This window comes from Sparus aurata, chromosome 4 (genome assembly GCF_900880675.1).
Source record: "Sparus aurata chromosome 4, fSpaAur1.1, whole genome shotgun sequence".
Classification (NCBI taxonomy): Eukaryota; Metazoa; Chordata; class Actinopteri; order Spariformes; family Sparidae; genus Sparus; species Sparus aurata.
The window spans coordinates 30,577,324-30,594,078 of NC_044190.1; the positions used below are offsets into that span (position 1 = coordinate 30,577,324).

General features: G+C 42.1%; 1 protein-coding gene across 2 annotated transcripts in view; it reads right to left on the reverse strand.

Moving 5' to 3' along the window:
- Nucleotides 1-16,755, reverse strand: part of ush2a (Usher syndrome 2A (autosomal recessive, mild)) — a 200,278-nt gene that overhangs the window by 22,090 nt on the left and 161,433 nt on the right. For both annotated transcript variants that reach the window (XM_030415480.1, XM_030415478.1), the window contains exons 70-74: nucleotides 15,622-15,779; nucleotides 11,910-12,068; nucleotides 10,877-11,039; nucleotides 9,160-9,377; nucleotides 8,941-9,077 (exon numbers count right to left, since the gene is read on the reverse strand). In XM_030415480.1, the coding sequence (XP_030271340.1) occupies nucleotides 8,941-9,077; nucleotides 9,160-9,377; nucleotides 10,877-11,039; nucleotides 11,910-12,068; nucleotides 15,622-15,779 (835 nt within the window). The remainder of the gene's footprint in view (nucleotides 1-8,940; nucleotides 9,078-9,159; nucleotides 9,378-10,876; nucleotides 11,040-11,909; nucleotides 12,069-15,621; nucleotides 15,780-16,755) is intronic.

Genomic DNA, 16,755 nt, shown 5'->3' on the forward strand with positions numbered 1-16,755 from the left:
AGACAGGAAGAGGTCTTGCTAATTTATACATTAAAGGGCCCTCAGATCTTACATGGTTCAACACAACTTAGCATTGAGGGCAAGGAAGCAATCTATTCAATCTTTTATTTCCTCATTCTGTCTTCTCTTTGGTGTGTGAGCAGAGCAGCAGCAGGGGTTCTCTGGACAGTGTGTGTGTTTCTGCATGTGTAGCCTATATAAAAGGGTCGGCGTGCACGTGAGAACCATGTGCAAATATACCGACATCGGGTGTTTATTTGGATGCATTTGCATGTATCCTAACAAGCCAACATCTGCATGCATCTTGTTTTTTGTACCCCGCGTGTCCCTGCTAGATGTGTGTGTGTGTGTGTATATGTGTGTGTGTGTGTGTGTGTGCAAGTGAACAGCTGAGTGTGTGTGTGATATTCAGGTGGAGAGGCATGGTGCGGCCGGGGGGACAGTGTGTGATACTAATTAAGAATAACCATGTGTATTTGTCAAAAGAATTATGCTGATTATCTCACAAAGGCCCCAGTACCGGGCCCCGCAGAGAGACAGAGACAGAGAGACGGACAAACATTAGCATATGGCTACACACATACATGCACACACACACGCACACACACACACACACTCACACACGCTCTCTTTCTCTCTCTTTGTCTCACACACACACTTTCAGACGTGCAGGTAAAAGTAAAGTCAAAGCCTAAGAACATACATGAAAGAAGCATGCCTAATGATAGGTGAATGGGGTCCAACTGGCCGGCCTCAGGGATGTTTCTCTCCACAGGCCTCCTCTGGCCTCCCTGCTCTGTCATATTAAGTCCTGGAGAGATAATAAAGCACCACGCTGTTTCACCTTTTTCTTATGTGTCTTAGTGCTTTAGTGTGTGGTAAAACATGCTATGATCAGATATGATTCAATACAATTTAACTCAATCCAATTCAGCTCGATTCAATTTGATTCAGCTCAATTCAATTCTTTCGTCCAGTCTATTAGTACAAGCTGTGCCCTGACCAGCCCTGTGAGAGCAGTAATTGTTTTCGGAGGTTTCTGAGGTGAGCCAGTGCACCACACGCTGCTCTCTCGCGCCCCATGCCAAGCTCTCAAGCCAAGTCTGTATGTGTATGTGTATGTGTGTGTGTGTGTGTGTGTGTGTGTGTGTGTGTGTTTATGTGCAGAGGCCTAATTCAATGCTGCTGGAACAATTGCCCTGTGTGTGTTTGCAAATGCCCTGCGTGGGTGTCCCTGCTAGTCAGTGTGCGTTAGACAAACCCTGACACATACAGACGTCTGTGCGACACATACACACACACGGAAAGAGACACACCCACAGACACACAGAGTGCCATTAGGCATGTGTTTTGTCTGTGGCCAGCACAGACATAGAGAGGGACTGCAGGGGTCTGGAACAGGCATGGCCACTTCACACCGACAGCCATGATTGGCTTTGGCGGCTCCAGACCCCGGGAACAGCATATTTGGTGCATATATGCATGTGTGTGTGGGTGTGTTTGTGTGTGATGCGGCCAAAGACCAGTGGACAAATTCTGGCGAGTTAGGGACAGTATGCTTGAAATCCACAAATATCTCCAGAAATGGAAATGAGCATGCATGTGTTTGTCTCTGGATTTAGTTCATCAGGTAGGGCAATTTGATTAAAATGATTGAAAATGATGAAAACATGGACAGCTGGAGCAAATGGATGTTTATGTGGTGAGTATGTGAACTTCACAAGCAACTACAGCAGCTGATTTAACAGATGCACTTAAAAAGAAACAGGAGAAGAATAAATCAACTTAAAAGGAAATGAAAATGGCAACCAAAAAGTTGTTGTTACAGCACGTTTCACAAAACAATCACTAAATGATGAAAAGATATATTAAGATATAATATATGCGCCACTATGCTGTGAAGTCATCTGTTTTCATGTCAGAGAAGTCGGGCTTCATGGAACTTGGCTTGTTTCTGACTCGAAATGTCGATTTGGATGACCATTACATTGCACTTTTCTGGGTCGGAGGTTGTATTTTTCCGAGTTCTAAGTGCAATGGATTGCAGCATCAGCTGAACTTCTGTACATTAGATGCAACTAAGATTGAATTTTCCACTTAATGGTGGGTTGTTTATCTAAAATGCAGACCGATAAGTACATTAAAAATACTTAAGCATTCTTTAAATCCCTTACATCCAACCGATGAACATAAGGCTGATGGCCAAATATAAAACAAAGACTCTGTACACAGAGAGAGAAACTGGCAGGAACGTCTTCTCCAGACTATGTTCAAAAGTACAACCCACTTCCAAAACAAACACTTGGCAAAGATTCAGTTACAAGTTTTCCCACACGCTCACAAACACATCCACATCCACACGCACATACACAAACACACACTTCTTTCCTCCAGATTTTAATGGACTCCGTCATCACAAATATACTAAAGACTTTTTTTTTCTCTCTCTCATATTCAGCATTCCTCTAAAGTGATGACCATCGTATCGCAGTTGGAGCACTAAACACCCATTAAGACAAGTGGAGAGCACTACACTGGATGGCGTGGCCTCTTCACAGACGGACACACAATAACACACAACCTGTCATTACTGAGAGAAAGAGAAAGAGAGAGAGAGAGAGAGAGCATGAAGAAAGAAGTAGGAAGACGAGGTAGGAGAATATAAACTCACTTGGAAAAAAAATCACTTGAAAAAGTGAGCGGGAGACAGAAGAGGAGGGAAGAAAGTGGGGAAGGATGGAGGATGAGAATAACATAAAAACTGTAATTTGTGACAGAGGCAGAGAAAAGCCAGATGGAAATGTAGTGATGGAGGAGGACTGAGCAGTATGGAGCAAGAGAGGGAGGAGTAGTGAAAAAAGACGAGAGAAAGATTGCAGTAAGGAGGAGAGGACTGTTGCAGCCTGATTATTTGGCTTTAATGCAGAATGCTGAGAGCCCTCCAATCAGAGTTGGAGACCTCTAACTAAGGGGTCTGATAGGCCGAGGGCCTAACGAACTCTGCATCTGAGTCTCCTCACCCTCTCCTTTAATCCTTCCTTCCTCTCTTCACCTGTGTACTCCTCCCCTCTCAACCTCCTCATCCATCTCTCCTCACCCTCTGTGCACTCAGCTCTGCATTTCTCTCTTGCCTCCACTCCTTTGTCTCCCTCATTGTTAAAGGGTGTCACTGAAAGCAAGGGCAAAGCCTTGTTATTCCTATTCCTTTAAGCATCATCTATCCTCCTCTCCATCTTTTTCTTTGTTTAAGGGACGCAAGGAGGATAACTGATCAGACAGTAAGGGAAGGCTCAAAGCAACAACTGAGGGAATAAAGTTTCCAAATCCTTTTCCATCTCACAAAAGATTCACTTATTTTTTCACAGATTTAACCGGGTTAAACAATTCAATACCACAAAGTCAAATTTGGATACATGAATATTTCACTCACAGCCGCCGATAGTCTTGCTCATGCCGAGGACAAGATGATCCACAAAGGTCCATCCAGAACATTATCCTAAGGGTTAGTTGACCCCTTTGGACCTCCTCTTGACTGGGGACCAAGGACATCTAACCTTGTTTCCACCATGTCGGCAGCCCTGATTTCCGTTATCCTTGTAACATTGAAATTAGTCTTTATCCTGAAAATCCAAAGCTTTCTTGGATAAATAACATATTTAATATATTTTGCCTGATTGTGTGAAAACAATAGTCGCTGAGAGAGCTGACTGGACTGCAGCTTAACATGCAAAAACACTAGTATAGAGACAAAAATAAACCGTGCTGCCCAATCTGAATATGCTGACGACTTGTCAATGATGAGAGAAAATGAGCTAACAGTTTTAACATTCCGATCACAATTCTGATATTAATGTAGATAATGGCTGCACACCTGGCCTCAGTCTTTCACTGACTACTACTAGCTTGGCCATCCTTGTCTTGTGTCGCTTTGTGGGCTGTATTGAAGCCAAATCTTGAAGTAACAGTTCTACATTTCATTCTTGTTGACAGTGTGAGGTTGCCTGGCACTTTAGCAGTGCTGGTAAGGGGAGTTTGTTTTTGGTCAGAGCCAGGCTAGCCGTTTCTTCCTGCTTCCAGTCAATATGCTAAGCTAAGCTAATCATTTGCTAACCATCATATTCTTATACATATAATAGCCTACAAATTTAAAAGTATCAATCTTTTCATTTAAGTATCTAAGTAAGATGAACTTTATTTGACCACATCACATCCTAACTATGCATATACAGACAAATTACAATCAAACCCTATCACTGTGAAACACATGCCAACATACAGTATGACATGCTGAAGTAATCCAGTGTTACAAACTCTGCATCTGTATTCATACTATGTGTTCCCACCATGTGTTTAACACTATTACTTGTTCGTCCCAATCTGACCATTCAACACACCTGCAGACCATTCATGTCTAAGTAAACACCATATACGCTGATAACATATATCTCAACTGCGCATGCCTAAATACACACATTCTAGCTGTGCAGGTGACACACACCCACGTACAGACACACACTGAAACCTCATGTTGGCTTTGAGACACAGTTCGCCGGCTGGCCCTCGCTGTCTCGCACTCTCTGACGGGCTCTTAATGGTAAACTAACAGATTGTAAACATGCTGCTAGTTCGCTCTCTCTCTCCCTTTCTCTCTGCTCTCTATATTAATCACCCTCTTTCTCTCCATCTCGTTCTCTCTCTCTATCTACCTCTCTTCTTCCCTCACTTCCTTTACTTCCCTCTCACCCTGGTTCTCTCCATCCTTCCTCCTCTATCCCCATCCCTTCTTCCCTTTTCCTCTCTCTCCCTCTCTCTCTCTCACGCTTGCTTTTCCTGGGGTATTTTTTAAACAATGTGTCCTTCATGTACGGTTGGTTACGGGGTGTACAGAAGGACATCATTAGCGCTGGTGGTTAAGCTGTAATTTACACCATTACCGAGGTAGGGGCCATTTTTATTGCCTAGTAAATTTCAGCTCTGAAATATTTAGACCATATGGCTCAATTTGTGTAATAACCTTAATTTCCAAGCACCCTTCAGCTCCCTTCAGCGCCGGCTGTTGTTGGCGGATGGCGAAGTGGTGTGTGTACACATTCGTATGTGTGTGCACGGTTTGGGTTTTGGAGCACACAGACACACACAGACACACACACACACACACACATACACGTACACAGATACATGGACATGGCATAAATGTTAACGCATACTCTACACATAACCTCTTACATACACATTACACACTCTCTTCCACACACTCTCACTGATTCATTCATTCACACACACTGAACACACACACACACACACACACACACACACACACACACACGTATGTATGCATGGCAGTAGCAGATTAATAGGGTGTCAGCTTGTGTTTGGGTGAGGGAGCGTCAGGCGTCGGCCAGATGGTTCTCAGGGATGATGACTGTCAGGGGTCCTGCTCTGATCAATGGGATGTATTAATACAGCACACACGCACACACACACACACACACACACACACACACATACATACACACACAAATAAAAATATCTTATGCATGCACACAGCCACACATACAACCATATTCAGACATATGTATCCACAGATTAAAACACACACACACACATACACGCACACACACGAACACAGAAACACAGACACACACATGCACATGGTATAACTTCACCAGTGATCCCAAGGGCCACAGTGTAACATCTGGAAGAGCCAGGGGGGGGAGGAGAGGACAGAAGAGCGAAGGAGGAGAGAAACGAGACAAGAGGATTTAAAAAGTGGAGAGACAGAGAAAAGATCAGCGATAGACAAGAGGGAGGAGAAGGAAGAGTGGCTGGAGGAAGAAAAGAAGGTGCAAAGGGATTGAGGAGAGAGATAGGACATTGAGGAGGTGTAGAGAAGGGTTAAAGGTGGAAGACTGTTGTAAAAGAAGAGGGCAGATGGGAAAGCAGAGCTGAGGAAATTGGGGTGGGGTGGAAGGAGAAGTAGGGAGAGGAGTGAGAGAGGAATGGGAGGGTGAGGAGGAAAACAGGACAGAGAGCATAAGGGTAGGATTGAGGAGGAGAAGAAGGAGGAGCGAGAAAATGAGAGAACAGGCAAAACAAATGGTAGTGAAGTATGTTAGGAGGAAAAGGTGGAAGAGAGAAGAGGTGGAGCAGGTGCATGACCGTAAGGTGGAATTTCTGAAGCCGTTGGCCAGAATTTGGCAAAATCCAAATGAACCTTATCATGGGGGAAATAAAGTCCCTGTGTACATTGACCTGTTAAAAAGAGCTTGATGGAGGGACAGGACGAGGTAGAAAAGAAAAAACATGTAAAGACTGAAAACCAAGTGGAAGAAATTTAAGAGAACAGAGAAGAGGAAAGATAAATATAAAGCAAAAGAAAAGTGAAGGAACCACGTTGCAAGAAAGGCAACTTGGGTTACAGGGTTGTTTGAGTGACTAAGATGTCTGTCAGAAAGGTGTAAAGCATGGAGCGTGAATGTGTGTGTGTGTTTGTGTGTGTGTGTGTGTGTGTGTGTGTGAGAGAGAGACTGTGTGTGTGCCAGGCGGTGCGTAGGGGTCTAGTGAGGCAGGCCGCCTGCGCTTCGTACCCTCATTCCGTCCGATTGCCATGACGACCCCATTAATCAGCCAAGCTGGCACAGAGCAGGGTTCCCAGCCCAGCCTGAGATCAATATACACACAAATACACACATACCAAACGGACACACACACACACACAAACACACACACACACATACACACAGGCACAAATAATACATGGACAAACTAAGACATCGTGAACATTTAGCAAAGAAAAAAGTTAACTAAGAAATGACAAAGAAGTGAGACTAAAGCATACGAGAGATGGAGAATAGAGAGCAAAAGTATGGTAATATGTAAGGTTGAATTTATGATACTGTGAACATTAATATACAACAAACAACTATTTGCATGATATAGTGCTTTAGTAGCTGGACAGGCCACGCTTTTGTAATGAGCCTCTCTGTGTTTCCCCCATGTCAACTTTTTAATATGGCGGCCTGGTAAGAAACTTCTTTTAATATTACAGCAAAACAGTTCACTATGTCTCTGAAAACATTTGAAGCAAAAAATAAGCTATGTAGTAACAGAATCTTTAAAACTTTATTTAATAAATGACCAGCTTGTTTGTTTTGGTCTGAGATTCTGCTGCTGTAGTGCGATATGGTAGTGAAAGTTGTATATTTTACCTTTAAGAGATCATCTTACCTTTTGATTTTAATCTTTAGTTTTTGCTGATTCTAGCGACCCCTTTAGACAAAAGCGGTAAGACATCAGCGCCTCGTGATGTAAAGATCTTTGCCAGCACTGGCCCCCACGTTGTGTGCGATGTTGCGATGAGGTAATGTATTTATATGTGATTTTATATGTGTGTTGTTCATGATAGTGAAAAAGGCTGCTAAAATCTCAGTTACCTGTGTATATGATTCATGTGTGTAGCATGAAGCATGAACATTTTGGGGGCTTTTGAGTGTTAAACATCTATCCAGTATATCAAACATCATTTGTTTTTGGCTCTGCCTTGCTAAGCAGCACAAAGTCAACACAGGACTTCACTCAGAACTTTCTCATTGTCACTTTCTTTGTGTATTCCTAAACTACGGAGCGCATGCGGCGAAGGCAACCGTGTGACAAATGACCGCCACCAAAATAAGTCTATGCCATGTCAATGAGCCTCTCACACATACACAAACTCACGCACACACACACACAAACACAGAGTGTTCCATATCAATGAGAAGGTGAAAGGTCTCCATTTACATCTTGTATTAATTATGAGTGACAAGCCAAAGGTCACCGAGGGAGAAGAGGCCACTAGTATGGACAGAATATAGATCTATACTTCTACCTCCTCTCCCCCTTTTGCTCTCCTGCCTGCTTTCCCTATCTATCACTCTGTCTCGCCCCCCTCTCGATCCCCCACTTGTCTTTTCTCCCCCTCTTCCACGCTTTCTTTAGGTCTCAGACATTCTTGCTCTCTTATCTTGATTCTTTGTTACCTTCTTTGTTAACTCTATTGTTCTTTGTTCTGTCTATCTGTCTTTTGCCCCTTTCTTTTTTTTATTCTTCGTCCCTTTCTTTTATAAATGGATAACTACGGCACATAAGTATAATCATAAAGTTTTGGATATTAGTGCAGACACACACAGTGAGGATTTTGAACTGTTAGTGAATATCTCATAACAGTGATCCAAGAGAGCCATTAACAGTAGTTTATGTGTGCATGTACAGTATGTGTGAGTCTGTGTGTGGGCACGAGTGAGTCTGCTTATGTGTCACTGTGTGTGTGTGTGTGTGTGTGTGTGTGTGTGTGTGTGTGTGTGTGTGTGTACATGTTTTGTTTGTGGGGGCTTGCTTAAAGTTATTTCCTGTGTTGGAGAATCAGACATGGGACAGAATTGTGGGAAGAGCCATGGGGAAAGGCAGGCCATGGGCAGTGTGTGTGTGTGTGTGTGTGTGTGTGTGTGTGTGTGTGTGTGTGTGTGTGTGTGTGCGTGTGTGTGTGTGTGTGTGTGCGTGTGTTTGTGTGTCTCTCTCTCTTCAGGCCCCCTCAGTGGCAAACAGATGGCACCAGCACCACAGGTATAGTCCAAAATTTCTTCACATGCATCACAAAATGACAATAGATGCACACACACATATACTGTATATTTATCGTCCATGTACTTTATCTTAGTGTATTGTTTTATGCTTATGAATTCAAGACATGCAGACATTAATTCACTGGCTTGTTTGAACAATTTTCAGTTTGTGCTCACATATGCTTATATGAGTGGTCTCATAAGCACATAAAACAATTAACAGCTGTGTGCAGCTCTACACGATTGATATCAGAAACAATTAACAGCATGAAACTGTCCTCGCATCCTCCAGCATTCACACCTTGTGTGTGTGTGTGTGCTTCTATATGTGTGCATTTACCTCCACAGTGAGAGCAGTTACAGCAGATGAGTTGAGCGTTGGGTCCTGTTGGTGCTTCTTGTAAACCAGTCTGTAATGGGAAATGAGACCGTTGGGCCGTCCCGGTTCACTCCACTTCAGATGGGCCGAGTAGGCGCCTGTCAAAGTGTCAGCGTGTGGGAATGTAACACAACTTCAATACATGAACATTATAACCATACCAGTTTTCATGTGACTCACCGGTGGGTGTGGCAGTGGGAGGCGCCATATCTTGTGGTTCTGCCTGTAAGGTCTGAGCTAAAGCCCAGTGGCTCAGAACTGAGCCTTTGGAGTTGTGGGCGCGAACTCTGTACTGGAAGTAGCTGAACGGTTGCAGGGCAGGACTTGCATCAAAAAATTCAAGTGGCCCACTGGACCAGATAAAAACCAGCAGCTCCCCCTCTGTTCCAACTGGACGCCTGTAACAGAATCAATACTTGGATCAGCCACTCCTCAGAGTTTATTCCTTATAGCCCAAATAAAAAAACTAAGAACTATTGTTCTATTTTTGAAAGCACACTTTAAGTTTCTTCGTGCAGCTGAAGTAGAATTATAATGACATTTTGCTTTTTGTATATTTGAAATATATTTAAAATGTGTTATGCTTGAAACAAAGAAAAGTATGGTAGTATATTTTAGAATACTGAAGATAAGCACATTTTGTGTGTGACTGGAATAAAAAATGTAACATCACGTCTTAAACATCATGTCTAAGTCAGTGGCTGATGCAAGCAACCTGATGTCTTGGTAAGCCCTTTTGTCTGTGATTACACAGGGCTTCAGGTGTGAGTGTGTGAGAGAGATTTTTCCTATTTTATCCAAGTCCCTGTCTGCCTGAGTCTGATCATGCCAGGTGTGTCAGCGTGTGTGTGTGTGAACTGCTATGCTAATGTGTGTTTCCTGAGGACTTAAAGGGCTTAGTCTGGTCTGACCCTGCATACAGATCACACACTCTTTGGTCAACAAGCAGACCACGACCTTCAGCATGCATTAATACACACGCGCAGACGCACACACACCAAGTAGGTAGATTGGTGAGTAGAGATTTGTCTGAAGCCACATCACCACAACTTCTATGCTTTTCTGTGTGTAAAGCAAAATATGTAAAAATATGAAGAGATCAAGGGTATGTGATGTATGTGTGTTACCACAGGCTGACATAAGAATATAAAAGCGGCTTTGTGTTGTTGTTTTTGTGTACATGTCTGCTTGTCAATACTACATCATCCACTTTCGATATGATTTCTCATAATTAAGAAAGCCTCTTTCACATATTAATAAAATATAACATCTATTCATCATTCTTCAGCAAAAGATAATTAAACATGTGGTTTAAGTTAAATAAATAGAAAGTAGTCAGTTGGTTGATATATGCAACGTCATTGCTAGATGCATCTCAATCCTACACACTGGACCTTTAAAACCAAACAAATGCACAATGTTGTAGGTAAACAACATGTTGAAATTAGAGACTGTTACCCGAAAAGGTTATGACAATTTTCATGATGCTGATTATAATTATTATGACAGTGTTGTCATAGGAGGTCAGAGAGGGTGGATGAGATGCAAACATGTGACACTGATACGGTCTCCATCAACAGCCAGGGTTTTGGTTTCTTTTAACCAAGACAGCAATCTTTGCGGTACCTCATCCCATGATAGCCCGACAGAAGACACAACCAACACTACTCCAAAACTCCCAGTCAAGGCAGAGTCAGTTATCACGATCACTAGCTCACGGTGAAGCTTACTAGTTCATGTGTTTGGAGTTGTTTAAAATAAGAGTTTGACAGGTGGCTAACTTCGGAAGATACACACAAATTAACTACTATGTTCCAGAATTAGGTTGTTGTGTTCATCCCTTAGCTCTCAACTGGCTATATGTCTCAGTGTACTGCACATGCAATGTGTATGTTACCTGTATATATGGTAGGATGTGATGAGTCCATTGGGTTTTTCAGGTTCTGACCAGTTGATCTCCAGCACACTGGCTCCAGCTGCCTTCACTCTGGGGGGCGGCAGACCTTCTGGTACGGTCTCTAAAGTCCTAACATACATGCCCCCTCCAACTCCACAACCCTCTACAAGGGGTAAACAGGAGCAATTTGTCATAAACACACACATTTCTAGGAATCTGTCTGTAGTGAATTTGTTTCTTTAAAGTAAATGGAACAAATTAGATCAATAACATATATTAGAGCTAAAGTTGAACTTTAGCTACAGTTAAACATCTCCAGGGTTTTCCCTGCCATTATACGGCTTAGGCGCGGCACCCAAGCATTTTTGCCTCCCGCCTAAGCAGGGTTCTCCCCAGATGGCAGAGCAGCGGCGCTACGCCACTATACCGCTAGGTCAGCGCCGCTATACTCCGTGCGTGACGGTGACGAGCGTCCGTCCTCCCCCGGTTGACGGCTAGGAGCTCCCGGCAGACGGCGATGAGCGTCGGTCCGTCCGTGTCCCCCCCCCCCCCCCGGCGCCGCAACACTAACAATTTCTGGGGAGAACCCTGATCTCTGTGTACTGACTGGTTATCTACAGACTGCATTAAAGGTCTTCTCACATCACACAATGAAGTGAATGAAAATGGAGGAAATAATACATCAAGGATGTCTTTTGCATCTTTTGCGGGAATAAATGTGCTGCTTTAACCGCTCTAAGCTTTGAAACAAACTGGCCAACTCGCTATGTAACTTCAGACACATTTAAGGGGGCAGCTTTGCAGAAGATAATGTTCAGGATGATGGAGCTCGTCACAGATCAGAACCTGGGGAACATAACTGCATGTCAACCACAAACAGTGCTGCTACAACCAACAGGTTCTCTGTGCTGAAGCGATTCATTTCCTAATTTTAGTATTTTCTGATATTTTATCTATTTTTCAAAATTATGTCTTTTTTAAGGTGCATGACTGTTACAATGTCTTATAAGAGCAGTACATCTCAAATACTTACCAGTTTGACAGGCCTGTACTCTGATGTAGTAAATGGTGAATGGCTCTAGACCAGTCACAGTGAGGTGCAGCTGTTGTCCAGCTTGATGCATCACGGCTCTGTCACTTCCTGGATTTAACAGGATGTTGTAGTTTACAGGCTGCCTGCTGATGAGCTGAGCTGTGGAAAAGGAGAAAGACACAAGAGATATGATAACCTTAGATTAGTAGTGTATATTCTACATATAGTGTCGTAATAATAACAGTATATATTTTCAAGCTGGTTATAAAAGCAGTTCTTGTTGCTACAACCTGTAATTATCTTAAGTTATAAGACAGCACTTGTTTTCCCTCTGTGTTGGCAGTGCACAGGTATAGATGAGTTAAGTAGTTTACATTTGAATGACCTACATTCACCTCTTGACGCCAAGACGTTTGTTTATAACAGGGGCATGAAATGTTACCATCCATGGTTCTATGTAGTGTTGTAAAAAAAAAATCTAAATATCAATACATACAGTATATCTACTGAATATTTGAAATAGTTTCAGTACTCATTTTTGAGTTGCTAGGTGCACTGCAGTAGTGCCTACATAGCCGCAACAACTCCAGAAGTAAATAACTTAGATGATGTTGTGCTTAACACACAGTGCACAAGCATTGTTATATTCATCTTTTTAAATATTTTTGCCTCCAATATTGGTTCAAGTTTTCCTGTGGCATTGAAGGAGATATGAAATATCAATATATTTTAAGGTATTGTATTGTGACAAACCTAGTTTGATGTCTGTATGACACAATAGACTTCACCATGCAGACAATACTATAGAAAGGGTGCTGACTAAGATTGCTTTATAAGGTTAATAATAATTTTTATGCACTATTAATAGACAAAGTCAAGGATTTTTCTTATCTTGTATACTGCCTTAAAATATTGTAACATGGTCATGTAACAATTCTATTTTAGCTAGAACACATAGTTTCGAACAAATGTATCTATTTGATCCTTTAAAATTGTACATGTGAAAATACTGAAGTAACTATCTATACAGAATATGATTTCCTACATGTACAAAGGCATATTGTTGTCTTCGTACTGGTTGATCTTGCCTTCACAATCCTGGCTCTGTGGTCTCAAAACCACACAAAACCACACAAATGTATACATACAGAAACACCCTCACAGATACACACGCACGCACCTAGACTTTGTTAATATTCTCACCGGCGGTTTTTCCATAATTCAGGCCAACTGTATTGTGATGGGTTATTCAACATTCATGAACTCTGGATATCTCGAGAACGAACTGATTACCAGACAAATGAAAGACTTCAATTATTCACCCCCCAACTCACATATGCACACATCCACCTACACACACACACACACACACACACACACACGCTTGCCCACACACACACACACACATGCACACACCCACTCACCTCTGACTTCAGCACATGAAGCTTTTTATATGAGCACACTGGCTGCAATAACACACACACAAACACACACACACACACACGCACACACACACAAACACAGGGGTCATCATGCATCAGTATGTTTCTCAGTCACAGAAGTTTAATCGTCACTGTGATATTTAAGTTCTATTATTCACAATCAATCAGCTGCTTTGACATCGTCTATTTCACACACATGATGCCCATAATTACAAACCAGCACATATACAGTTACATGCAACAAAAAACATGCACACGTGAAAAGTGCTCTCTCAGACACACACACACACACACACAAAGAGAGACACAAACACCGCGATGGAGAAATTGATCCTAGAGTAAATTTCTTTTTAATAGCCATACGTCAGTGCTTTGGCAGTCAATGTATGCATATGAAGACACAAACGCACGTGCATGTACACACACCCACACACACACGCCCACACACACACACACACACACAAACACACACAGGCACACTGCCACAGAGTCCCCCACACGCGCATACACAGGCACACACAAGTCGAAAACACTCCAGACTCTGGGCTCAGGGAGTTAACCAAGCGTGAGAACCCAGCCGATATTTCCTCACCTTTAAAATCAACCCATAATGACGATAGAATAGGCCTGCCTATGGAAATGTCTCCGCAGTGATGTGCACACACACATATGCACTCACACACACCCAAATACACATGTATAAAGATGCATGCATAAACACAAATATGCAGAAGCAAAAGACACACACACCCACTCGCGCACCAAAGTGAAGTGTCTCTGCTAGTTGGCCCTATAAGCGGTTTCTGAGATAGGAAATCAGCCTAATGAGAGCGTAATAGTCAATGATAGATGGGTTAGGGCAGACAATCACTGCCCCATAAGCATGAAACTCAGCCCTGAGTGTATGCTCATGTAAACCTGTGTATGTGTGTGTGTCCAGGTCTTGAGAGGCCAGAAGGTGAATGGAAAACTACTTGGGGCTTTTGTTTGAGTCTGACCCCTCTCTCCGTCTCCTCATTTCAGAGGAAGAATTGTTTCACATGGAAGAAAAGCGTCTTTCTGCTCCGCATCATATGGTGAGTATATATTTTTTCCTACCCTGTAGAGCTAAATCCAATGAATGTGATATTTTTATAGTGCTCCACCAAACATATCTAAATTATCTGGAAATTAGTTAATGTAGAAACCTTTGTTCTGGAAAATAAAATAAAATGGTAGGATAATGTATCACATTTATTCTTTTCCAAGTTTGTTAAATGCAAACTCAGGAATTAACTGCAAAATGATTAATTCTGCTCATTTTATGTCTTTATTTAGCAAAGTTCTTTCTCTGGTATGAAGTATTTGTTTTGGTGTTTTCTAAGTTATAAACATTGGATTGAGCACCTTCTGGCCATGAAACTTTGATCAGGTGCTGTTTTTCAGTAACTAGCAGAATGAGTCAGAGGTCTGATCCGTCAATGATGCATCCAAATAGCAAGAATGTTAGACTTGAAGGAGCCGTTGTTTCTAGAAATGCTTTTTGTCAGCGCTCCTCAACAGTCTCTGGAATTACCCTCAACATGGAAGACTTGGAAGTTAAAGACTTGTGACTTGACTTGAGGCATGAAGACTCAAAAGACTTGAGTGTGTTCATTCTTATGTTTTCAGTTTAGTTTTTTGTTGTCAGTGTCTCACTAATTTAAAGCAATGGTGACTGAAGATATTTTCAATGAGAAAAGTTCAAAAGAAGCTTTTATAAAGTTTTTTGTTTGATTATATTTATTTCCCCAATTCTAAATAAACAAATATCTAACTTGTCAAACAAGTTAAATAAATGAATGACATTATTTGACAGTTATTAATGCCTTGTCATTTCTCCATTTCTCCGGATACTGGAGGTAAGACTTAAGTTTCTTGGGTGTGGAAAAAGTGACCTAACTAAGGACTTGACTTTCCTTTGCTTGTCACAACCTGTGACTTGCCTTGACTTGGGGTTTGAAACTTGGATTAATTTACATGAGTCACATGTCTGCTTAATGGTAATGAGTTTCTGAAATGTGTGAATTGAATATAACTTTTTCATTCTTACATTTTTCACACAAAAATCTGACTTTTGATTTCCAGAGAAGGAGTTCATGTGTGATTGAGCACTGTTACTACTACTACTACAGAATACAACTTGGATAGCAAAAATTATAACTAAAAACATAAACACGTTTAACCTATTACTAGAAACCAAAGCGCACTGTCTTAAACATTTTACATTCGTCCATCCACTAGCTACTTACCAGGAGGGGTCCAGGCAAGAGAGATGGAAAAGGGGCCCGATACTGTCACATTGTGGGGAGGTTGGATCCCAGTGGGACAGGACACTGGCGTTTGTATAACATATTTGTCACTCACACCCGTCCCACCCGCTGTACTGGCCTCCAGCTCATACACATACCTGAAGAGAGGGAAGGGTTAAGACATGGCAGGGGAATAGAGATGACAAGGTAAAGAGACGGTGTATAGAAGCAGCACAGAGATAACAGATGAGGGGATCAAATTGAGGAACGGATATGAAGAGAAACAATGTTAATATGTTCCAAATATTCGACCCAGTGCCATCAAACAGCACAGCATTAGGTCTTAATGTCAGCAGGAGCTTTTAAACTGACAAAAGAAAAGCAAATCAAGAGGCTGCTGGTATCGGTGCTCATATTACTGCAGTTTACAAGTAATGGCTGAAACAAGAACCGACAGTTAAAAAGCTTATAAAACAACCAGACACTGGTGTTTGTTCTGCTTTCAGGGTCTATTGTCAAACTTTGAAGAGATGGTTCTCTAAACCATACCAAGTCCTCGGCCTTGCATGAACAGAGGGGGAAATTTTATTTTGTAAATGTCACTTTTAGGTCTTAATATTGTGTCGTGACATGATTTGTTTGCATGGTAAAAAATTGACAACAGTGCAAAAAAGTTCTTATCACAATCAGAAGTTCTCCAGCTGTCAGAGCATTCATGGAGAACAGCAAGGATGTGTAGTTTTTGCTAAAATGCCCCATTTAAAAATGAATTTTCTCCCAAAAATCCCCTGGCTTGTAGGCTTTCTAGTTTTGGTTAATTAATAAATTGCAATAACCTCTTGAAAGACTCAGACAACCCGCTCCCAACGCACAGATTCAAACATTTGTGTGTGCACATGCCCGTGTGTGTGTGTGTGGGCTCATACATTTGAGGTCCATGGCTTCTTTCTTCTCCCTCTCCGTTATACATCTCTCTTTCTCTCTCTTTCTCTCTCTCTCTCTCTCTCTCTCTCTCTCTCTCTCTCTCTCTCTCTCTCTCTCTCTCTCTCTCTCTCTCTCTCTCTCCCCATCGGTCTCCCTGCCTCTCTTCTCTACCTCGCCCATGACATCATATGATAGATTTCCCTTTTAAGA